The sequence below is a fragment of the Schistocerca gregaria genome, chromosome 7, assembly GCF_023897955.1.
Source record: "Schistocerca gregaria isolate iqSchGreg1 chromosome 7, iqSchGreg1.2, whole genome shotgun sequence".
Lineage (NCBI taxonomy): Eukaryota > Metazoa > Arthropoda > Insecta > Orthoptera > Acrididae > Schistocerca > Schistocerca gregaria.
Window position 1 is genome coordinate 495,707,176 of NC_064926.1, and position 24,837 is coordinate 495,732,012.

The 24,837-nt window shown below is 44.4% G+C and overlaps 1 protein-coding gene across 1 annotated transcript in view; it reads right to left on the reverse strand.

The window, feature by feature from the left end:
- LOC126282446 (uncharacterized) overlaps positions 1-24,837 on the reverse strand; it is a 781,073-nt gene that overhangs the window by 41,146 nt on the left and 715,090 nt on the right. Inside the window, exons 13-15 of the mRNA XM_049982101.1 lie at positions 19,118-19,183; positions 18,938-19,030; positions 7,835-8,020 (exon numbers count right to left, since the gene is read on the reverse strand). Coding sequence (XP_049838058.1) covers positions 7,835-8,020; positions 18,938-19,030; positions 19,118-19,183 — 345 coding nt within the window. The remainder of the gene's footprint in view (positions 1-7,834; positions 8,021-18,937; positions 19,031-19,117; positions 19,184-24,837) is intronic.

Sequence of the window (24,837 nt, forward strand, 5' to 3'; positions counted from 1 at the left end):
AACAGGTTTTGAGGAGAGGACAACGCGGCTGCTACGGTCGCAGGTTCGAATCCTGCCTCAGGCATGGATGTGTGTGATGTCCTTAGGTTATGAAACGTCCCCTTAGAAAAATTATACAAGACTGTGCTTAAACTGACACACAATATCTTTAGCGCAACGCAATCTGACATCCAAAAATCCCTACGAAAGAATGGCCCTGACTAGCATTAACCTATACGTTTCACAAATCACTTACCTCACAAAAATCTTCGTTGCTCAAGCTACTGCAATACAGCGAGCGCCACTACTGCCAGCTAAATAAAAGATTCAAACTACGGAAGTCACTAACTACTGATAGGCATAGTTAGCAAATGAAAGATTTTAATAGAGAACAAACAATGTATTTACCTCACTAGTCATAATATATATAGCAGTTCATGACACCAATTCTTACAAATTTCAAAACTCCGCCATCTCTCTCCCCACGTCCACCACTGCTGGCGGCTCACCTCCAACTGCGCAACGCTACGCGCTGTTAGCATCCAGCTGCCGCTGCCCAACACTACAATGGCGAGTATTACAACAATGCCAACCAGCCACAGACTGCACACGGCACAGCCAGTGATTTTCATACAGAGCGCTACGTGGCGGCGGCGTTACCAATAAAAAAACCTAAACAGCCTACTTACAGTTAGTTACGTTTAAGTAGACCTCAGATGTTAAGTCCCATAGTGCTTAGAGCCATTTGAACCTTTTTTTGTGAGGAGAGGAAAGGGATTACCGGATTACGATACCTTCTTTTTCCGTGATCTGATTTTGATGAAATAAAACCTATGCGTTTCACCGAACAAAGATCAAGTTACCTGTGGAAAACCGCATGAAAATTCATCTGGTAGGTTTGATGATAAGCGTGTTCAAATAGACAGAGTGTTATTAATATAAGTTAAATATCAATTAGTGGTTATTACACGCACTAGATACCTGTTTTTATGAACTTGTTCCGCTAAATCATCACAAATTTTCATTTTTATCTGGTTTGGGTGTCTTGTAAAAGTGTTGCCTTTGTCATTTTCAGATTTACCTTAATTCCAGCTTCCTCGCATACAGTTAACTGTGTTTTCAGCTTCACTAGATAAAACCATATCCTCAGCAAATATTATACACTCGACAATTGTTCCTTACATTTTGATACTACTCGTTTGTTGGAAGCAGCATTTAACTAAATCACCCCAACAAAAATAGCGCTAACTTTTCTATTAATTTTCTAGGTGTCTATATGCAGTTATTCGTAACACTCCAACTGAATCTGTTGTACCTTTGTCCATTCTGAAGCCGAATTGTTCTTCATCTAGTTACGTCTCATTTTTAGATTGCAATCGTCTTTTTGTTACTCTTATTAGAATTTTATCTGAGTGAGATACCAAACTTATTGTCTTATATTCCGCACATTTCGTGGCATTTTTTTTCTTCAGTGTTGGCACCGTCACTAATTCTGCAAATCATATTAATCTCAAATATTTACGAGTAATAGGAAAAAGGTCGTCAGCGTTCTGCGACCGTAGCACGAATTGTTTAGCTGTGGTCCTCACGTACCCCATGTAAGCTGAAGTCAGGCCGGTGCACTTGAAGAAACATTTAATCAGCAACGCTAGCTACTACTTGGTTTATCAGATTGTAAAACAAGAGGCAGGTGTTTCGTAGTCGTAAAAGGACCTTTACGGTGTGATTGGGGGGCCACTGCCGCGCGAGAGGAAGCGAAGTAGCTGACAAGCTCACGAAGTAGCCAGCACGCAATGGGACGATGAAATACGACCATGTGCCCCACGTAGCCCTCTTACAGTATGTGTGACTGCAAAGTAGAGAGAGCTGGAACGGCGGACTGCGTCACTCACACCGCTGTAAGGGACGGCACGCTGTGCAGAGACAGTTCCAGAAGTTCCTTGGCGTGACTCTGGCGTGTACCGGAAGCAGTTTTTCGTGACAAAGTTCCTCCAGCGCACCAGTCACGGAGGTTTTAAACTGCACCTGCATCTGCAGCATTTGAGTGAATCACCTCCGTGCGAGTACATGGCGGAAGAGGACGCTAACCACGTCATCATCGCCAGCTGTCTACCATCACAAGGAACAAGTCGTTTGCTGTAGAACACGGACTTTTTACCCTCAGGGCAAATAATGATGTAATTTTTAAAGCTATTTTTTATGGCCCTAGAATCATATAATTTGTGTGTGTGTGTGTGTGTGTGTGTGTGTGTGTGTGTGTGTGCACGTGTACGCAGATGTGAGACTAGTACTAATTTTTATTTTTTTAATACGATATTTTAGTTTTCGTGTACTAACACGAATTATTTACAGAATGGAAAAGATTGTTAGAAAGCTACCAAAGATCTGATAACTTTGGGTTCTTCAGATTCAGATTCTGATTAAGTGGTTATGAAATCCAAATAGCTACTGTCATCTGCCTCCTATTCACTCCCCACTCTCCGCCCCCCCCCCCCCCCCTCGTCCATCCGTTAAGGACAGAAGCAGTGTACCCAACCTGTCTGTGTATAAAGTATATTCTGGTGTTTACGTAGCATGTGACTGAGGAGGAACATGGGAACCAATCCGGTATTCACCTACTGTGATGTGCGAAACCACCTATAAACCACATCCAGGCTGGCCAGCACGCTGATCCATCTTCGAAGAAGGCCCAAACGAGGCATGCATATTTAGTAAGAGCGCGTGCTGAAAAGTAATGCCTCCGAATTTTTTATGTGAAAAGTCTTACACATTTTTAAAGATAACAGACGTTATTAACATTCTAAGTCTTTATTCTTCGTGTCTACATATTTGCAGACCTTTGCCACTAGAGGGCTCCGAGTTGTAGTGTGTAACATGCCGGTGTACGTAACTATGTTGGTGCGTAAGAAACAGCGTGCTGTAATCGAGTTCCGAATTCGGAGAGTTCTTCCACACATGGAGCACCCTCTCCTTTAACATGGCGGTGCCAGAAGACTCAAGAGCGCTGCGGCATCTGCAACGATCCGACACCTTGGGTTCAAATGGTTCATATGACTTTAAGCACTATGGGACTTAACATCTGAGGTCATCAGTCCCCTAGACTTAGAACTACTTAAAGCTAACTAGCCTAACGACATCACACAAATCCATGCCCGAGGCAGGATTCGAACCTGCGATCGTAGCAGCAGTGCGATTCGGGACTGAAGCGGCTAAAACCGCTCGGCTACAGCGGCTGGCATCACCTTGGGTTCACTGTTGTGGACCATTCTCCACACAGTCCGGATCTCACGCCTGCAGATTTTCATCTATTTCCAATACCTACAGAATACGATCGAGGACTTCACTTCGATAGTGACGCAATGTTGAAAGCAGATATGAAGTTGTAGCTTCATCAACCAAGTCAAACGTTCTACTGTGACAGTTGAGAGAGACGTGTTCGTTGCTAGGGTGAATATGTTGAGAAATAAATACACACATCAAAAAAAGTTTTGTATCGCCTCGGTTCCGAGAGTTCCAGAAACTGTATAGAAAATTGGAATAGAGATCAATATAAACGTCTTTATATGTTGTACCACCATACAGCGAGTCCTTTAGATGTTGTGGTCCAGATTACTGTACACACAGGTACCTCTAATACCCATTATCACGCCCTCTTGCATTGATGCATGCCTGTATTCGTCGTGGCATACTATCCACAAGTTCATCAAGGCACTGTTGGTCCAGATTGTCACACTCAACGGCGAGGCCAATTTACTCCAGGCATATTCGATAGGGTTAATGCCTAGAGAACATGCTGGCCACTCTAGTCGAGCGATGTCTTTATCCTGAAGGAAGTCATTCACAAAATGTACACGATGGGGGCGCGAATTGTCGTCCATGAAGACGAATGCTTTGCTAATATGCTGCCGAAATGTTTACATTATCGGTCGGAGGATAGCATTCGCGTATCGTATAGCCGTTACGGCGCCTTCCATGACTGCCAGCGGCGTACGTCGGCCCCACATAATGCTACCCAAAAACAGCAGGGAACCTTCACCTTGTTGCACTCGCTGGACATTGTGTATGAGGCGTTTAGCGTGACCGGGTTGGCTCCAAACACGCTCCGACGATTGTCTGGTTGAAGGCAAATGCGACACTCATCGGTGAAGAGAACTTAATGCCAATCCTGAGTGGTCCATTCGGCATGTTGTTGGGCCCATCTGTACTGCGCTGCATGGTGTCGTGGTTTATGCAGCCTATTGCGCACAGTTTGAGTCGTAACACGACGTCCTGTGGCTGCACGAAAAGCATTATTCAACATGGTAGCGTTGCTGCCAGGGTTCCTCCGAGCCATAATCCGTAGGTAGCGGTCATCCACTGCAGTAGTAGCCCTTGGGCGGCCTGAGTGAGGCATGTCATCGACAGTTCCTGTCTGTCTGTATCTCCACCACGTCCGAAAAATATCGCTTTGGTTCACTCCTAGACGCTTGGACACTTCCCTTGTTGAGAGCCTTTTCTGGCACAAAGTAACAATGCGGACGCGATCGAAACGCGGCATTGACCGTCTAGGCATGGCTGAACTACAGACAACACGAGCCGTGTACCTCCTTCCTGGTGGAATGACTGGAACTGATCGGCTGTCGGACCCTCTCCGTCTACTAGGCGCTGCTCATGCATGGTTATTTACATCTTTGGGCGGGTTTAGTGACATCTCTGAACAGTCAAAGGGACCGTGTCTGTTATACAATACCCACAATCAACGTTTATCTTCAGGAGTTCTGAGAACAGGGGTGATGCGAAACTTTTCTTGATGTGTGCATGTAAACATGACGGATAAAGGTGTGGAATGCTAATACCATTTGTTTTGCTTAAAAAGCCTTGAGGATTTTCACATAAAAAAACTCGGTGGCATTAGGTTTTTGTATCCCCTCATAAAATACCATATTCAGACTCATTATGAAGGGTGCCTATTTTGTCATGGCTGGACTCTTGTCATGGCTAGACTCGTGAATTTTAACGTCCCACCGCTGAGGAAGTAGGGAACAATTTCGTCTTCGATTTATGTCCTGTGTAACATGTGTCCCTGTCTTTTTATTAGGACCAGTTTTTGAGATTGTAAGTTAAGAGGCTTTCGTCGCCGTTGTCACTGAAGTTAAAATCTTCTTTGTTGTTAGGCCACGTCGTATTTCTTCAGACCGTCGACGTTTCGACTTCTATTGTGAGATCTTCCTTACGATCTTGTGCTATCGACTCTAGATTGGGCACAATCTACGATGGGCAGTACAAAATCCTGAAGAAGATCCCAGCACAGAGGTGGAAACGTCGATTGTTTGAAGAAATATGACTTGGCGTAAAAACACAGAAGATTTTAACTTCGGTTGTTGAGAGCTTTGCTTATATTAGCGTTATTATTTTCAAAGTTCGTAGTTCTTTGTCAAAAACCACTTTTGGTACTTAAATAGATTCATAGCATCTCTTGCTGGTATTTTCAAAAATTTCTGTATGTTTCCATATTTTTTTAGGGTAATAAGGCTTTTGTTTTGTTTTCAAGTTCTTCTTCCATTAATTTAAACGGTTACTCCACTTTACCCCATGGATGGTGCAAAACTACGTGTTTTGCACCTAATGAGATTATTATTTTTATGGTGAGATCGTTTATTTTAATCTGAAACTGGATTATTATCATGCTACTGAGTATACAAGGTGATTCAGCTGCTCCTGTCGATGTTTACTGCCACCCACACTACAGGTGTATCAGGAACGGTAGTAAGACAGGCGACAGCTACGTAATCAACGTAAGTTCCCTCTCAGAGCTTTGGGCAACTGTTAGCAAAAAGAATGATACAGTAAAAAATATAAGTGAGGATTGGCCATGAGTTACAAGATATTATTGGACCATGGTATATTTTACTTATGCCATTCTTACCGAACTGTCTTCGGTGTTTCTTATGTAATCAGTAGTGTAATCATACAGGTTTTTGATGTCCTTGTAAGTTTATTCCTTATGCCTTACTTATGGCAGATTTATCCAATAATCAGTCTTTCATTGTGTAATTAGTGGTGCCGTCATATTGATTTTTGATGTGTTTGTAAGTTTATTCTATTTGTAGCACGTAACCTTCCGTAAATGGTACAGAAACGTTTCTTATGAGGTGTGTGTCATCATCTGAAACTACGAAATTAACAGGAGATAAAAAAATAGGTAGTGTGGAAGTAACAAATTTGCGGTAAAGAACCCAATGAAAACAATAATTCATGACTTACGGTATTAATGTGTTAAAGTAGTTTCGTAAATAAAATTTTTATAATATATCTAAGTTGTCTTCGTATACTTTACCAGTTATCCTAAGACGATTTGACAACGTTCTTCACATCTCCTGAGCGAACAGGCCAATAAACCTGTTCTGTCATGTGTGGTTGCATAAAACGACATCGGTAAGAGGAGCTGAATCGTAACCTTGATTTGAAAGTTGTTGATCACTGAATATAATTTATATGAATTAGCTGGTTCTGGCCCACTAGCCCTATTACCACTGCTCACATTTCGGCTATAGCCCATGCAGGACACAGTGGCCAATGTGCAGTGACCAATTTCTGTTGAAAGCACTGGGTGAGTTCATTTGTTTGTTCGGAAGGGAAGGACGACATTACCCGCTTTCAGCCAGTCAGTGACGCACTGTGATGACAAAATCGAGGCGCACGCCCTGCAATCTTCCTGAAACGATTTTATAGGAGCTATTCGGTAAAAATTAAAAAAATATGATTTCCTTATAACTTCATATGTAACATTCATGATGATGTGCCCATCATTTCGTTTATGGTCATACTTATTATGATATTTACTTGGAAGTGAGACAACTACGAAATTCTAAGAAGTTTGCAATGAAAAATAGAGGTCGCTATGATTTTGTATCTGGTGCATATTGCAGAGTATGGAATTTAGCCAACTTGGGTGGAGGTCTCTATCTTCCACCAATCTCGAGAAAATTGGTCTGACGTAGCACACTCATTTGCGATCGCACCGCACTGGTAGTAAAGGCAGAATGAAATATTCACAACATTTTCTTCATATTTCATGAGTGGATTGAGATACTGAGATACTGGAATGAGATTTTGGCTAATGATAGCATGCAAAAAGGATAGTACTTGGCCATATTGTTATTACGCAAAACTTCATTATCTACAGTGTTATTCTACTAACTACAGATTATTTTATGAAAGATTGGAATTTGTAAGGTGCATCGATAGCTGGTGAAACGAGGAATGCTATGGGTTTTGGAACAACATAAGTGAAGACATTACACATTTATTTTTTACCAAGAATGTGCTTTTTTAAAAGCTGCTGACCTTACTTTTCCCAGTTCCTCAATAAACTGAATAAACCACTTTTTTATAATTCTTTGCAACTGAGGCTGCACAACATGTTAGAGAAGTGGGACTGTGTTTATCTCCACTATGTTTTGGCAAAAGAAGCAAAAATTTTAATATGGCAACCAGAAAAATGTATAGGCTTTACTCAAAATTCGCCGCTCATGACGCTTCTCTGAAAGTTACAACTGGTTAACAAGCCGGGCGAAAATAAATCGCTGATTCTGGGTGAAATTCTTTTTAAATATTAACCAAGCAGAGGTGACAGATCTTTTAGACTGATCACCATGCAAGAGTGAGCACGGAGAGGCTCGAGTTAATATTTACAAGAACCCGATCTGAGGTTTCGGCTTAGAATGCCACTTCCCCTCCAGCACTCGGCATTTCCCCTACAGCGCCTGCCTGTGACCCCCACCACTACTGCTCTCCCTGCCGTCTGCGCATCTGTCGGCCGCGGCGCTCTGCTTGCACTGTAACTAGCGCACGTAAGCCGCCGCCCGTGACTCACCGGCTGCTGCTGCTGGTCAGACTTGGGCACATAGATGACGGACGCGAAGCTGTCCTCCGAGTCGACGCTGGTGTCGCTTTGCAGGCTGGAGTCTTTGGACGAGTCGGAGCCGTCCTCCCTGGAGTGCCGTCGTTCGCCTGGCCGGCTGGACGCCTCGCAGCAGTTGCTGTTGTTCACGCCACCCATCTGTGGCACAAGCCGAGATTTCTTGTAAACACGCCATGCAGGAGTTTCAGGATGTTCCAAAGTTCTTGAGTAAACAGTGTATAAGGAAGCAATGTATAAAGAAGCAAGCAAGGCAGTTAATGGAAGAGGCCTTACCCACACCATTTGATACAATTGAAATTCCACCTACCTCTCCTTCTGAAATTAGGAAGATAATAAACTCTCTCAAGATTAAAAGCACACATGGAATTGATGGCATTTCCAGGAGGATAATAAAAGCTTGTTCCCAAGAAATAAGTGGGATTCTTAGCCACATATGTAACACCTCTCTGAAGCAGGGCATTTTCCAAGATAGACTGAAGTATGCCACTGTTAAACCACTGCATAAAAAAGGGGATACGACTCATGTAAACAACTACTGCCCAATCTCTCTTCTGACTGCCTTATCCAAAATTCTTGAAAAAGTAATGTGTTGTAGAGTAGCTTCACACCTTTGTAAAAATAAAGTTTTAACAAAATGTCAGTTTGGTTTCCAGAAGGGCTTCTCAACGGAAAATGCTATATATACTTTCACTAATGAAATATTAAATGCTCTGAGTAACTGAAAGTCACCTGTTGGGATTTTTTGTGATCTATCAAAGGCTTTTGACTGTGTAAATCATGGAATACTTTTAGATAAGCTCAAGTACAGTGGTATGAATGGGACAGTGCTCAAATGGTTTAAATCATACGTAACTGGAAGAGTGCAGAAAGTTGAAATAAACAGTTCACATAAGATGCAAAAAACTGGTGATTTCTCAAACTGGGGATCAATCAAGAATGGGGTGCCACAAGGTTCGGTTTTGGGTCCTCTACTGTTCTTAATGTATATTAATGACTTACCATTCTATATTCATGAAGATGCAAAGCTGGTACTTTTTGCCGATGACACAAGTATAGCTATCACACCTGACAGACAAGAATTAACTGGTGAAATTGTAAACGATGTTTTTCAGAAAATCATTAAGTGGTTCTCTGCCAGTGGGCTCTCATTAAACTTTGACAAAACACAGTATATACAGTACCACACAGTAAATCGAATGACCCAATAATTAAAAAATATAGACTTCGATCAGAAATCTGTAGCTAAGGTAGAATATTCAAAATTTCTAGGTGTATACATTGATGAGGGCTTGAATTGGAAAAAAAACACACTGAGGATCTGCTGAAACGTATGAGTTCAGCTTCTTATGCTATTGGGGTCATTGCAAATTTTGGCGATATACATCTGAGTAAATTAGCTTACCACGCCTATTTTCATTCTCTGCTTTCGTATGGCATCATATTCTGAAGTAACTGATCACTGAGTACTAGAGTGTTCATTGCACAAAAACGTGTAATCACAATAATTGCTGGAGCTCATCTATGATCATCCTGCAGGCACTTATTTAAAGAACTAGAAATCTTCACTGTAGCCTCACAATATATATATTCACTTATGAAATTTGTTATTGACAATCCGAACGAATTCAAAATAATAGCAGTGTACATGGCTACAACACTATGAGAAACGTTGATCTTCACTACTCAAGGTTAAATCTAACTTTGGCTCAGAAGGGAGTAAATTATGCTGCCACAAAAGTCCTTGGTCACTTATCTGCTAGCATCAAAAGTCTGACAGATAGCCATATAGCATTTAAAAGGAAATTAAAAGAATTTCTTAATGGCAACTTCTTCTACTCATTAGATGAATTTTTGGATATAGTAAATGGGTAATTTCCCAACCACACAAAAATTTAAAATATTAAGTGTCATGTAATATTTTGTCTAATGTAATATCTTGTATAGACACCTTTTATTAAACTGATACGTTCCACATCATTACGAAGTGTCGCATTCATGATCTATGGAACAAGTACTAATCTAATCTATACACAATGTGTTGTCAGACGCAATGCTTAGATACAGGAAACGAGTGTCCGTAGAAAACTCAATTTACCATTATGCTCTAGCAGGGCTGAACTATACAAGACGGCACAGTTAAAAGTATCCTGCCTACCCTTTCAAAGCAAACGCAAATTGTGACTTCTGAAATAGAGTAGACAGCTACAACACTGAACGGCTGTATGTAGTGATCGATTGTTAGCATTCTTCTGTGACCATTTCAGTTTATTTCATCAGTGGAGATGGACGTTTCACTTTGTGTTCTGCAAAAGGACTTTCTCGATATAAGAAAGAATTGAAATTGTGGAAGGATGTGTGGAAACAGGTTCGTAAGGAAACTTGCGAAGTTTTTGGGGTCAAGTATCTGGATAGAGGTCTATAAACAAAGACAGTAATACGGAGTCTATGAAAAAATTGGCGCACCTACAGATCTGTGCAAAATGTAAAATTACAAAGGATTTCTTCAGTTCACACGCCAGAAGTTCTTGCAGACACTCGCTGAAGATTTCTTCGGAGCCCAAACAAGACTACGCGTAAACTGGCCCAACAGGCGCATGTAACTAAGAGAAGTTGCCAGCGGATATTGAAAAGCCTTAATCTGAAGCCATATCATGTGACTTGTGCAGCAATTACAGGGATGACAACCATGAACGTGTAGATTACTCCACGTGGCTTTTGAACATCAACGATGGTTTGTTAGACCATTTCCATTACATCATGAGTGATGAACTATGGTCTCATCTTTCCAGTCATCTCAGTCCACAGAACAAGAGGTGCTGGACAAAGAAGAACCATAACATTGTGTGTCACCAGCCATCGCACAGTGAAAAAATCAGAGTGTAGTGCAGTGTAGCAGGAAACGCATCATTGACTGATACTTTTGACACTAACTTCAACATGGTTGCATATATGGAAATTTTTGATACCTTTCGCGCTCAACTCTCTGAATATTAAACACAACACTGCTTCATTCAGCACGGTGGGGCAACATGCCACACGTCTAAGGTATCGCTGGAACAAGTCCATGATGTATTCACTGAGGAACTAACTGTCAGCAAACATTTATGGCCACCACATACTCCGGATCTAATAACATCTGATTTTTTGCTGCGGAGGCACTTGAGCAGCAAAGCCTATGACACAAATCCACACATAATATAAGAACTGAAAGACAATGTTACCCGTGAAGTTGCCTCCACGGATATTCGAACATTACGCCGGGTGTATCTGAATATGTTTAGAGGTGCACAATGTAGTAGTACATGCCGCTATAAAGCATAGCAATACGTCTCACTTTCCTTTTACTAGACTGATAAAAGACGTGTGTGTGAAAAAAGTGACTGTATTTAGTAGTAGCGTAAAGAGAATGTACTGTGCGCAGTTTACTGGAATATATGTGCAGATATAAGGAAGAGAGGGTGCGGGCATAGCACAGAAAGCGACGACGGATGTGTAATTTAAACTGGCCGGTGAGGAGACACTTGCACTTTGCTGTCGTGCTTTGTGGGTGCTGTGGATTCCAAGGAAGAAAGGGACCTGAAGACAGTGGTCGAGTACTAGAGAAAAATGAACTTTGTTATATGGACTCTAGGTCAGGTTATCTCGAGTTAAGGACGAACTTATGGTTTTGGTCAAACATTGAAGTATCACCTATGAACATCTTGTCGGAAAACTTTTGTTAATTATCAGTTGTTGTGAGTTGAAAACTTGTTGGAATAAAGACGAATAACGGAAACCGTGTTTGTGATTTCGTTAGAGTTGTTTAAATGTAGCCCTCACCCCTTTGCAATCGGAAAAGAGGTCAGTTGTGAAATACGCGGCACTGTATAGCAGAACGACAATATCAAGAAAAGACAAGACAGCGACCGGGTAATTCAGAAAAGGGGGTATCAGAAAAGGGGGTGGTAATTGTCATTAAAGGGCCGCGTTGGATTAGCGGAGCGTGTTCAGTCTGCTTTCCGCAGCGCTGCGGCGAGGACGTCTTGTTTCCGTCCCGTCCGCGCGGTCGCGAGTGCTCGTAGTTGTTTACTACTGCGTTGTCGCTAGTTTAGAGTCCACCACTACCGACGCAACATGGCACATTCATACAGACAAACCACCATCAAGATCAGTTTTCAACCCGATCATACACGACCGCGAGCTTTTGAAGTGGAACGTTTCCTTTGTGACGACGTTAAAATTTACCCGCGAGACATAATTGGTATCCATCTCTCTATCATGAGCAGTGTTGTCTACGTCAAGCTAGTAAGTGACGAGGTGTGCAACAGAATCGTGAGCGCACATGCCAACGGTCTTAAATTCAAACATTGTGATGGCCATATTGGGGCGGTCTCTATCGAGCACGCGGGGCTTGGCCTACGTACGATACGCGTCTTCGAACTCCCTTTTGAAGTACCACCGGACGTAGTCACCGCGGCTTTCCAGCCCTACGGCAGAGTGATCAGCCATATGGCCGAAAAATGGACCACCTTTACAACGTACCCCGTTCTTAACGGGGTACGACAGATTAAAATTGAATTGACCAAACATGATCCGTCATATCTTGTCATCGGCGGATGTAGGGCGATCATTATGTATGACGGTCAGCCACGCACTTGCTCTGGTTGTGGCCAAGTAGGGCACGTCCGTTCGGATTGTCTCCGACGACGGCTTACTCAAATCCCGACAGGTGAATCTATGACTCCTTCTACGGTGACGACCCTTCCTCTCAATTACGCCAAAGTTACACGGGCAGCAACCTTTACCGATGCTGACGACATTAGTCCGATAGCCGCCCCCGATGGCGAGAACATAATGGCTTCTGCAGTACAGGATCCGGCCTCTACAACGGCACCCCCACCTGAAGATAATCACCGACCGACCTTGCAAGAAGGCGTAGATGCCAGGATGGACATTGACCCACGGGTTGTGCCGACAGCGGCTTTTCTTCCAGACACCGGAGAAGCTGAAGAAATCCACCCACATTCAGATACTGAAGCACACGTCCGTAAACAGCGTTCCCCGCGAAAACACAAGAGACGACGGCGTGCTCCATCGGACGAGTGTTAGCAGCGATCGTCTGACATGGACTGTGGAAATTCCGACGACGGTACCGGCGGTACAGAGGCCGCTGTAACTTCAACAGATCGCCGTGGTGACGGCTTCAGCCCCTCCAACCCCACAGAACAGCAGGATCACAAGCAGACAGCCGGTGCCGATTCCCAGCCAGAAGAGCCGATGGAGTCAGCGCCGAGTGCCGCAGCAGCCACTAACAGCCACCAACAGCCGAGGGTATTTCATGGCGACTGGGTAGACGACTGTGAGGCACACTCCTTGCCCATCGTGTTGGACGACACGGGGGGAAATTTATCCCACCAGTGCTGACCCTTTCCCGCCATCAGCTACAGTGACGAGACAGCCTTACAAGGGTGTTGATGGCCAACACGGGTGCTATTGATAGACCTCAAACTTATCGCATTGCAACAATAAACATCAACACTATACGGACGCGCGCTAAGTTATCCTTGCTTCAGGATATGTTGAACTCTGCTTCCATCGACATAGCTCTCCTCCAGGAAGTGTACGTCGACGACTTCCCAGGCATGTACGGTTACGATGCTTGCGTCTCTCCAGCTTCCCCAACAGGCAGCGGTGTCGCTGTACTTCTTCGGGAAGGGATAGTGGCGGACGATATCCTGTTTTTGCCTGGGGCAAGTGGAATGGCACTCACAGTACTGGGTGTCCGCCTTATCAATATCTACGCACCTTCCGGGACGGACAAACGTCGCGAACGTTCACGATTCTTTGCGGAAGACGTAGCCCCGCTCTTCCAAGGCCCCCACGGACTATTCAATATTTATTAGCCTCCCGATGGACGGACATCTGTCACGAACTACTATCCCCGGACGTGCCGCTCCCTGCGGCCCTTGTGGAAGGGATGATTATTCCTATTCACAAACCGTCCGGTGGCTCACGACTGCAGGACTACCGCCCGTTGACGCTATTGAACTGAGACTTCAAGATATTTTCTCGACTGTTGGCGGCGCGGATACGCCAGACCCTAGGCAATGTTATCTCACCCGATCAGACGTCATTAGGAGGCGACAATAATATTCAAACGGCACTCAGCGAATATCGTGACTTGATCTCACTGGCGAGGGCATGTCGTCTGAAGGGTGCACTGGCGGCCATCGATTTTAGTCAAGCTTTCGACCGAGTGGACCACAACTATTTGGAAGCGGTCCTCCAACATCTGCGGTACCCACAGCCATTCGTCACTGTCGTCATGCGACTACTCCGTGGCGCGACGTCCAAGGTGATCGTCAACGGCCGACCTTCGCAGCCCCTCACCATTTCTCGATCGATACGCCAAGGCTGCCCTCTGTCCACTTTACTTTACGCTGTGGCCATGGAACCTCTCCTCTGCGGCCTGCGCCAACGACTAACGGGTATGAAGTTACGAGGCCACACTTTCTGATGTAAAGCGTACGCTGACGACCTGGTGATTGTCATCCGCAACGGTGACGACACCGCTAGCGCACTAACTTGGATAGCGAAATATGGCATGACCACTGGTAGTCGTATCAACGTCGCAAAATCGGTGGCGATGAACATCGGGGTCGGATTGTCTGAGAACAGTGTCACCCCCTTACAGCTCAGTGATAGTTTGAAATGTCTCGGCATTGATTTTACAGACGATATACGTCGGACCGCTGCTCACAACTTTCGACGGCTTTTACGAAATGTTCGGACTGGAATTGCCAACAACCGCCTACGAGCCCTGGATATCGTCCAACGGACCCAGTATGTCAACACACATTTAGCGTCACGCATTCCGCACTACGCCCAGATATTACCTATACCGGTGATGTTAGCTCGCCGTATACTTGCGGCTTTTGGGTCCTTCGTGAGTTCTGGAATGCTTTTCAAGAACAAATACGAGACTCTCACCCTTCCCCTGGATCGGGGAGGGCTTGGCCTTTATCACGTTTATGACAGAGCGGTCGCCCTATTTGTGAGCAAATTAGTTAAACTATGGCACCGCCGTCCGGACAGTCTGACCAGTTTGTTAATAGAAGAACTAGCACCGCCCTCCCTGTTGCCGTCTGTGCCGATACACCACGTCCCCTCTTCGCTCTTCTACATCGGTGTCTTTTACCTCGAACTCAGTTACGTTCGACTTGCCATACCAGCGACTCAACTGGCGACGGCAAAGACTGTTTATAGGGTCCTGCAACGTGGACGACCCGATAACGTCGTGGAGAGGAAGCACCCGAACGTCAACTGGCGAGTAGTGTGGAGGACAATTCACCGCGTAACACTAGACACTGACGTCACGGCGATGTGGTATATCACTGTCAACGGTAAGCAGGTGACCAGATCAAGGCTACATGCGATCCACGTGGTAGACTCACCCATGTGCACGAGCTGTGGCGTTCAAGACAACGATGAACACCGTCTTAGCTGTGGCGAGTCTACAGCAGTGTGGCACTTAGTGAGGCAAATGTCAGCATACTTTCTTCGGGTAATGCCGCATCATATCGACCCCAAGACTATCTTATACCCGGATGAAACGTATTACCCACGCACTGAAACTAATGCAATGACGTGGCTTCGTGGACATGCTGTGCATTATTTGTTTCAAGACGGCACTAAGGACACTTTAGACTTTTGGAACTATTTGCAGGAACGACATTGCAAGATCCTCCGTAACCCAAAGTATCGACAATATTTTTCCAATTTTTGTGGAGTGCGTTCCACGACCCTCCACGTAGCTGGAACATCACGGGTAAGAGAAGCTAAAATTACAATACGATAATAGAACACTACACGGTACAACGTGGGATCTACTTTCATCATTACGAGAAGTCATACCTGGATGATACAGCAGATGGAGAGTTTCGTTGTGAACCCTCACACTCTGTAGCAGTATTTGTCCCATTTCCTCTTTTTGTCCCCGGTGCGAAAAGGTCTTCGCAGTTTTAGTTTTCCCATCCTGTGCAAGATGTAGCACTAGTTAATGGTGGTATGAATTCCACCCTTCAGTTTTGTTTCATGGTTTCCTTCGCCCCGCACTTTGCTCTCTTTCTTTATGCCCTTTTCTACAACTATTAGTATGGTTTTAGTTACGTGCGTCCCCAACTCGACGCAACGAGTGCAATTACTAGTTTTCTGTTCCTTACTGTTAAAAGAAATAAAAATAAAAAAAATTAAAAAAATTAAAAATAAATAAATGAATAAATAAAAAAAGCGGTCTAAGGCGCTGCAGTCATGGACTGTGAGGCTGATCCTGGCGGATGTTCGAGTCCTCCCTCGGGCATGGGTGTGTGTGTTTGTCCTTAGGATAATTTTGATTAAGCAGGGTGTAAGCTTAGGGACTGATGACCTTAGCAGTTAAGTCCCATAAGATTTCACACACATTTGAACATTTTTTTTGTTATTAAGGGGCATCTCACAATATATCGAACACTTAAAATCAACCCACAATAATAAAACCATCTCATGTGCCATCCTAATTGATGGATGCCGACGAGACGAAGTAAAATAAGAGAGTTTTAACAAGAAATAAAAGTTAAATTTTACGAAAAACTGAAAGATGTACGTCGTTGTCAAGGGCGACGGAAATAAACAAGCCATCAAGAACTGTATCGCAAGCATATACGCTGTAACAGTTCAAACGACAGCAACTTTATTCAACCTAAAGGCATCTCGACTTTAATTAAACCCGAACAATTTAGACTGTCGCAACCTTTAACAAAAAGAGTACTAGTTGGCCATAGCAACCAAGTCAACGACGATACTATTCACATGTTGGAGTACATTATCGGCATGTAAATCACGAAAAGATATGCCAACTACAGAGAAGATTTCCGGCTAGCGGCCTCGACGACGACGGCAGCTGTGACGGATTCCGACGGCAACTCGCCATTTCTTCGCAGTCGGTGGCAGCGCAGCTGACTACGGCAGCAGCTACACAGCGATTGTCAGAGACTGCGCTACACACACGACGGCATCGCCAGGGTGCTACAGCAGCTGGTGCAGAAAGCGCATGGCCGCTTTCCTTCTCCATCCTTCCCTAATCCGAGATTGTGCTCCGTCCCTAATGATCTCGTTGTCGAAGGGACGTTAAACACTGATCTCCTCCTCCTCTAGTTATCAATAAATCCTTGCGATCTAGACTGATTATTAATTTAATTACGTATTCTAAATCGTTTCTTACACTTGTCGGATTGTCTTATAAATAGTTTATATACACTACTCGCCATTAAAATTGCTACACCACGAAAATGACGTGCTATAGACTCGAAATTTAACCGACAGGAAGAAGATGCTGTGATATGCAAATGATTAGCTTTTCATAGCATTCACACAAGGTTGGTGGCGGTGGCGACACCTACAGCGTGCTGACATGAGGAATTTTTCCAACCGATTTGTCATACACAAACAGCAGTTGACCGGCGTTGCCTGGTGAAACGTTGTTGTGATGCCTCGTGTAAGGAGGAGAAATGCATACCATGACGTTTCAGACTTTGATAAAGGTCGGATCGTAGCCTATCGCGATTGCGGTTTATCGTATCGCGACATTGCTGCTCGCATTGGTCGAGATCAATGAGTGTTAGCAGCATATGGAATCGGTGGGTTCAGGAGGGTGATACGGAACGCCGTGCTGGATCCCAACGGCCTCGTATCACTAGCATTCGAGATGACAGGCATCTTATCCGCATGGCTGTAACGGATCGTGCAGCCACGTCTCAATCCCTGAGTCAGCAGATGGGGACGTTTGCAAGACAACAACGATCTGCACGAACAGTTCGACGACGTTTGCAGCAGCATGGACGATCAGCTCGGAGATCATGGCTGCGGTTACCGTAGACGCTGCATCATAGACAGGAGCGCTTGCGATGCTGTACTCAACGACGAACCTGGGTGCACGAATGGCAAAACGTAATTTTTTCGGATGAATCCGGGTTCTGTTTACAGCATCATGATGGTCACATCCGTGTTTGGCGACATCGCGGTGATCGCACATTGGAAGCGTGTATTCGTCATCGCCATACTGGCGTATCACCCGGCATGATGGTATGGGGTGCCATTGGTTACATGTCTCGGTCACCTCCTGTTCGCATTGACGAAACTTTGAACAGTGGACGCTACAGTTCCGATGTCTCACGACCCGTGGGTCTACCGTTCATTCTATCCCTGCGAAACCCTACGTTTCAGTAGGATAATGCACGACCGCATGTTTCAGGTCCTGTACGGGCCTTTCTGGATACAGAAAATTTTCGAATGTGGCCCTGGCCAGCATATTCTCCAGATCTCTCACCAACTGAAAACGTCTGGCCAATGGTGACCGAGCAACTGGCTCGTCACAATACGCCAGTTAGTACTCTTGATGAACTGTGGTATCGTGTGAAGCTGCATGGGCAGCTGTACCTGTATACACTATCCAAGCTCTGTTTGGCTCAATGCCCAGGCGTATCAAGGCCGTTATTACGGCCAGAGGTGGTTGTTCTGGGTACTGATTTCTCAGGATCTATGCACCCTAATTGCGTGAAAATGTAATCACATATCAGTTCTAGTATAATATACTTGTCCAATGAATACCCGTTTATCATCTGCATTTCTTCTTGGTGTAGCACTTTCAATGTACAGTAGTGTAGATTAAGTAAGCAGAGAGCCTGTAATATTCTGTTGGAGAACAGATGTAAACTCGGTTTCCACTGGATGACTTCCCGTCTGCTACTACAAACAGTGGCCTTTATGAAATCACGAATCCAGTCGCGTAGCTGAGATGATAGTCCATATGTTCATAATCTGATAAGAAACCGCTTGTGAGAACGGTGTCAATAATATGGAATAAACTTGAGATATGCCATACGTAGCACTCATTTCTTCGTGAAAAGAAAAAGCCAGTTGCGTTTCAGAAGAACGATATTAGCTTTATTCGTAGTAACGAAGTTTACACGCACCTGCACCAGGCCACCTTATGAACTGTGCAACACTGTCAGTTGCCTTCCTATGCAGGTGGGCGCCTACCTTCTTCGAGTCCGGGGGCGGCGTGCGAGGCGACAGCGCGTCGAAGGAGGACCCGGAGGCGGGCGTGGGGGACGGCGGCGGCTGCTGCTGCCGCTGTGCCGCCCCAGGCGTGCCGCCCGCCCCCGGTGCAGACGCCGCCCCCGGCGCGGCCCCCGCCATCCCCGCCGCCGCCCCCGCGGCCGCTTCGCCGCCCTTCCAGCCTTGTAGGATCCGCACGAAGCCGTTCTTGAAGGACGACCCGGCCACCTGGAAAAGGCACAACCCAAGCTGGTTAGGCTGCGTCTCAAGGACACGATTCTCTTAAAATACAGATGGAGTCACTATTTATATGGTTGTTGGAAACTAAAAGGCATAGGATATGTTCCAGTCGATCCGATCTATAAAGAAATATTCAGCAAAACGCTTCTGGGTGTGTTATCAAGTTGTTTGATCTATATCTATACTACTACACGAAGACAAGATGTTGTCTGATACCGTAACCATAAATCTCAAATAGTTCTTCACCCTTTTACTTCAGATTTTGGTACTATGCTCCAATAGACCGTTGGATGCACATACGGTATATTTAAAAAAAATCTCTATAATATATAAATATATGTATAACATTAAATAGAGAAGTATTTTTTTGCATGATATTCAAATAAACACTTATATAAGTGTTTATGTGAATATCATGCGAAAATCTGAATTAAATAGAACTTTTCAAGATTTTTGATAAAAATACTTCTCTATTTAATGTTATACATATATTTATATATTATTATTCAAATAAACACTTATATAAGTGTTTATGTGAATATCATGCAAAAATCTGAATTAAATAGAACTTTTCGAGATTTTTGATAAAAATACTTCTCTATTTAATGTTATACATATATTTATATATTATAGATATTTTTTTAAATATAGCGTATGTGCATCCAACGGTCTATTGGAGCATAGTACCAAAGTCTGAAGTAAAACGGTGAAGAACTTAAATGTTAGTTGCAACAATCTCAGAAAATTCTTGACTGTTCTTAAACTTTTTACACAATACTTACAGGCTTACATTTGTTATGCAGGGTGTTAGGGTATAAGAGCAGATATTGTGATCATTGGTACCTTAGTGTGTACTCACTTCAGTGTGTTAGTTGTTTTAACTCTGTTTATAAACAATCTTCCTGAAAACATGTCACATAACTTACTAGGTGATATTACCTGAATGGTTGTAACTGCACCACAAAGTGGGCTTTGCCTTTCAGTATAGACTAATCGCTCCATGTGCCCATACTTCAACACCTGTACTGCTGCCCAGAGGAAAATAAGCACTAAGGCCTGCTCTTGCTACATGGGGTTGGAGGCACTAACCAATCTAAAAACATACTACTACTAATAGCTATAGTTATTAGTCTGTAAATGAAGTAAACACTGGTGTAATGTTATTCAGTACACTGTCCCAATCACCAATAAATATAATAAAAGTATTTTAACTCATACCCATAACATACTGAGTGTAGAAAACAGAGTTACCTGTGTATGTCTGAGGTATTCTCTCAAACCCTTGGATCGATTTCAACCAAATTTGACACGGAAACAACAGACTTCACAAGTATCAGCACTGTGAGGTTTATAACTTCCTAACTCCAATAGGAGTAGAGATGTGGGGAAAAACGTGGTTTTTCCAGCCCCTGAGGTATGGACTGCTCTGTATGACAAGCATGTTGTGTAGGAGCAGTATCAGCCTGCCAGATCAGCCTGCTTTGTAGGGCAACCTAAATTAATGGGGGCAAGAAACAGTTTTCTGTGCCTCCACATGTAGGCTCCCCTGCTTTACAGATGTATTGTCTTGAAGTAATATTGGCCTGCTTTATCGACCTGATTTGCATAATGGCCAGTGTGAGAGGAGCAAATAAATGATTTTCAAGCTCCTAATATCCAGCCTGTCCACTATGACAGACATGTGGTGCAAATGGTACTGGCCTGCTACATTGAACTCTATTGCAGGGACTACACATGTCAACAAGCATGACTAGGGTCAGGTTAAGATGGACAGAGGAGCAGATGTACAGAGTGGAATAAGGAGGAAGTAGACAGAGAGAGGGGAGGAAGGGGTATTGATGAGGGTGGTGGAAAATGTGGAAGGGTAGTGGGCAGATGGAAAAGGAAAAGTGGGAGGCAGATATGGGAAGAGAGATGGGGAGGAAGATGTGGTCAGGAGGGGCGGGGGAGATATGGTTAGAAAGAGAGACAGGAGGATATAAAGTGGCAGAAAGAATGGGAAGGAGGAGACAGGCAAATAGAAGTGGGAGAATGAGATGGACAGACAGAAGGAGGAAGAAGGCAAGAAGGGAGGAGATATTTGGTGCAATATATTTGTCCAGTGCATAAGCAAGAGAAGCCGCAGAAAAAAGGGTAGTGTTTCATATATTTAACATTTTTGGATTCCCCAGTTTTAAGGTCTTAATATAAGCTTTTTTTTTATTTTCCCTTCTGTACCATCTGAAGATCGCCACTGTAGATTGAAACCAATTGTGTTTGTATAATAAAGAGTGATTGTGATAAAAATAAATAAAACTTTATAATAAATAAATCAACGATCTTGTTAAACAGAATATCGTTTTTTTGAAAGACGTGGGTATGTAGGAAAGTTTCTGGGAAAATGCGGTGCATCTGTAAAGTAAACCACATACAAGATGATAATGCGACCAGTTCTAGAATACTGTTTCAGTGTTTGGATTACTTATCAAATAAACATGAAGGCCTGAGCAAAACCTGGATAGATAGAAAATCAACCCAGTTGGTAAAACTGCATTTTTGTTGGTTTTATCCTTTTTTTCACATTGATAGTGAAACAGTTCAATGTAAATTATAATGATTAATTCACTCGAAACACTAAAACATTCTTTCAACTAGTTTGTCGATGGAAAAACTGATAAATTAAACAGGCAAAAACTGCTTAATTTAATTATCTTATATTTCCAGCCAGAACGCTACAGAATTATCACAATCTTTTGTTTAAACACATGGCTGTAAAAACTATGTACCTGTAAGAATTCATGCTTAGTTCCATCGTTGGATCCATATAACAAACGTGAGTTTACTTTAGTCATGTGTTTTTTGGGTTTCTTATTATTTTCCATAGCATGTAAATCCCCCCATGAACCATGGACCTTGCCATTGGTGGGGAGGCTTGCATGCCTCAGCGATACAGATACCCGTACCGTAGGTTCAACCACAACGGAGGGGTATCTGCTGAGAGGCCAGACAAACGTGTGGTTCCTGAAGAGGGGCAGAAGCCTTTTCAGTAGTTGCAGGGGCAACAGTCTGGATGATTGACTGATCTGGCCTTGTAACACTAACCAAAACGGCCTTGCTGTGCTGGTACTGCGAACGGCTGAAAGCAAGGGGAAACTACGGCCGTAATTTTTCCCGAGGGCATGCAGCTTTACTGTATGATTAAATGATGATTCCGTCCACTTGGGTAAAATATTCCGGAGGTAAAATAGTCCCCCATTCGGATCTCCGGGCGGGGACTACTCAAGAGGATGTCGTTATCAAGAGAAAGAAAACTGGCGTTCTACGGATCGGAGCGTGGAATGTCAGATCCCTTAATCGGGCAGGTAGGTTAGAAAATTTGAAAAGGGAAATGGATAGGTTAAAGTTAGATATAGTGGACATTAGTGAAGTTCGGTGGCAGGAGGAGGAAGACTTCTGGTCAGGTGACTACAGGGTTATAAATACAAAATCAAATAGGGGTAATGCAGGAGTAGGTTTAATAATGAATAGGAAAATAATAATGCGGGTAAGCTACTACAAACAGCATAGTGAGCACATTATTGTGGCCAAGATAGATACGAAGCTCACACCTACTACAGTAGCACAAGTTTACATGCCAACTAGCTCTGTAGATGAGGAAGAAATTGAAGAAATGTATGTTCAAATAAAAGAAATTATTGAGATAGTGAAGGGAGATGAAAATTTAATAGTCATGGGTGACTTGAATTCGGTAGTAGGAAAAGGGAGAGAAGGAAACGTAGTAGGCGAATATGGACTGGGGCAAAGTAATGAAAGAGGAAACCGCCTGGTAGAATTTTGCACAGATCACAACTTAATCAAAGGTAACACTTGGATCAAGAATCATAAAAGAAGGCTGTATACATGGAAGAAGCCTGGAGATACTAAAAGGTATCAGATAGATGATAAGACAGAGATTTAGGAACCAGGTTTTAAATTCTTCGCTTTTTCACCTCCTTCCATCTTTTACGTTACTGGATTTAGTGATGCGACAGATACACTGATAAGCCACAACATTATGACCAATGCACACCGCGACGTTGGATAGCGTCTGATGGGGTTGCGGACAAGTACCAAAAGTATGTAAGCGGAACAGACACGGACGGGGAATCACCCTTGCGAAGATATGAGCTGCAACTGGGGAAATCCAATGAGATGAGCGACTTTGAAAAAGAGCAAATTACACTCCTGGAAATGGAAAAAAGAAAACATTGACACCAGTGTGTCAGACCCACCATACTTACTCCGGACACTGCGAGAGGGCTGTACAAGCAATAATCACACGCACGGCACAGCGGACACACCAGGAACAGCGGTGTTGGCCGTCGAATGGCGCTAGCTGCGCAGCATTTGTGCACCGCCGCCGTCAGTGTCAGCCAGTTTAGCCGTGGCATACGGAGCTCCATCGCAGTCTTTAACACTAGTAGCATGCCGCGACAGCGTGGACGTGAACCGTATGTGCAGTTGACGGACTTTGAGCGAGGGCGTATAGTGGGCATGCGGGAGGCCGGGTGGACGTACCGCCGAATTGCTCAACACGTGGGGCGAGAGGTCTCCACAGTACATCGATGTTGTCGCCAGTGGTCGGCGGAAGGTGCACGTGCCCGTCGACCTGGGACCGGACCGCAGCGACGCACGGATGCACGCCAAGACCGTAGGATCCTACGCAGTGCCGTAGGGGACCGCACCGCCACTTCCCAGCAAATTAGGGACACTGTTGCTCCTGGGGTATCGGCGAGGACCATTCGCAACCGTCTCAATGAAGCTGGGCTACGGTCCCGCAGACCGTTAGGTTGTCTTCCGCTCACGCCCCAACATCGTGCAGCCCGCCTCCAGTGGTGTCGCGACAGGCGTGAATGGAGGGACGAATGGAGACGTGTCGTCTTCACGATGAGAGTCGCTTCTGCCTTGGTGCAGCAGACCACCCTACGGGTTCACATGTTGACACCGACAGCGTCTGTTACGATAGCAGAGGGCACGGGGTCATCGGAATTCGACGTCGATCAATACAAACGTATTGGCTCTGCGGGTGAATCACATTTCCTACACTAGGTCGATGGTCGTCTTCGCAAACGCTATGAAATGATTCAAATGGCTCTGAGCACTATGGGACTTAACTTCTGAGGTCATCGGTCCCCTAGAACTTAGAACTACTTAAACCTAACTAACCTAAGGACATCACACACATCCATGCCCGAGGTAGGATTCGAACCTGCGACCGCAGCGGTCGCGCGATTCCAGACTATGACGCCTAGAACCGCACGGCCACGCAAACGCTATCATTCAGGTGAACGGCTGCTCCAAACGTGCAGCCTTCCAATGGACGCAGGTTGGTGGGAGCTGTATTATGGTATGGGAACATTCTCCTGCGCTTGCACGAGACCTGTGGTAGTAATCGAAGACACGCTGACAGCTACGAAACACCTGCTTTCCTTCATGCTTGATGCCTTCCTCGACGGCGATGTCATCTTTCAACAGTTTAATCGTCCGTGTCTCGGAGCCAGAGCCGTACTACAGTGGTTTGAGGAACATTGTAGTGAACTCACACTAATATCTCGGCGACCAAATTCTCTTGATCTAAATCCATGAAACCCATCTGGGGGGCTATCGGGCGCCATCACCGCGTT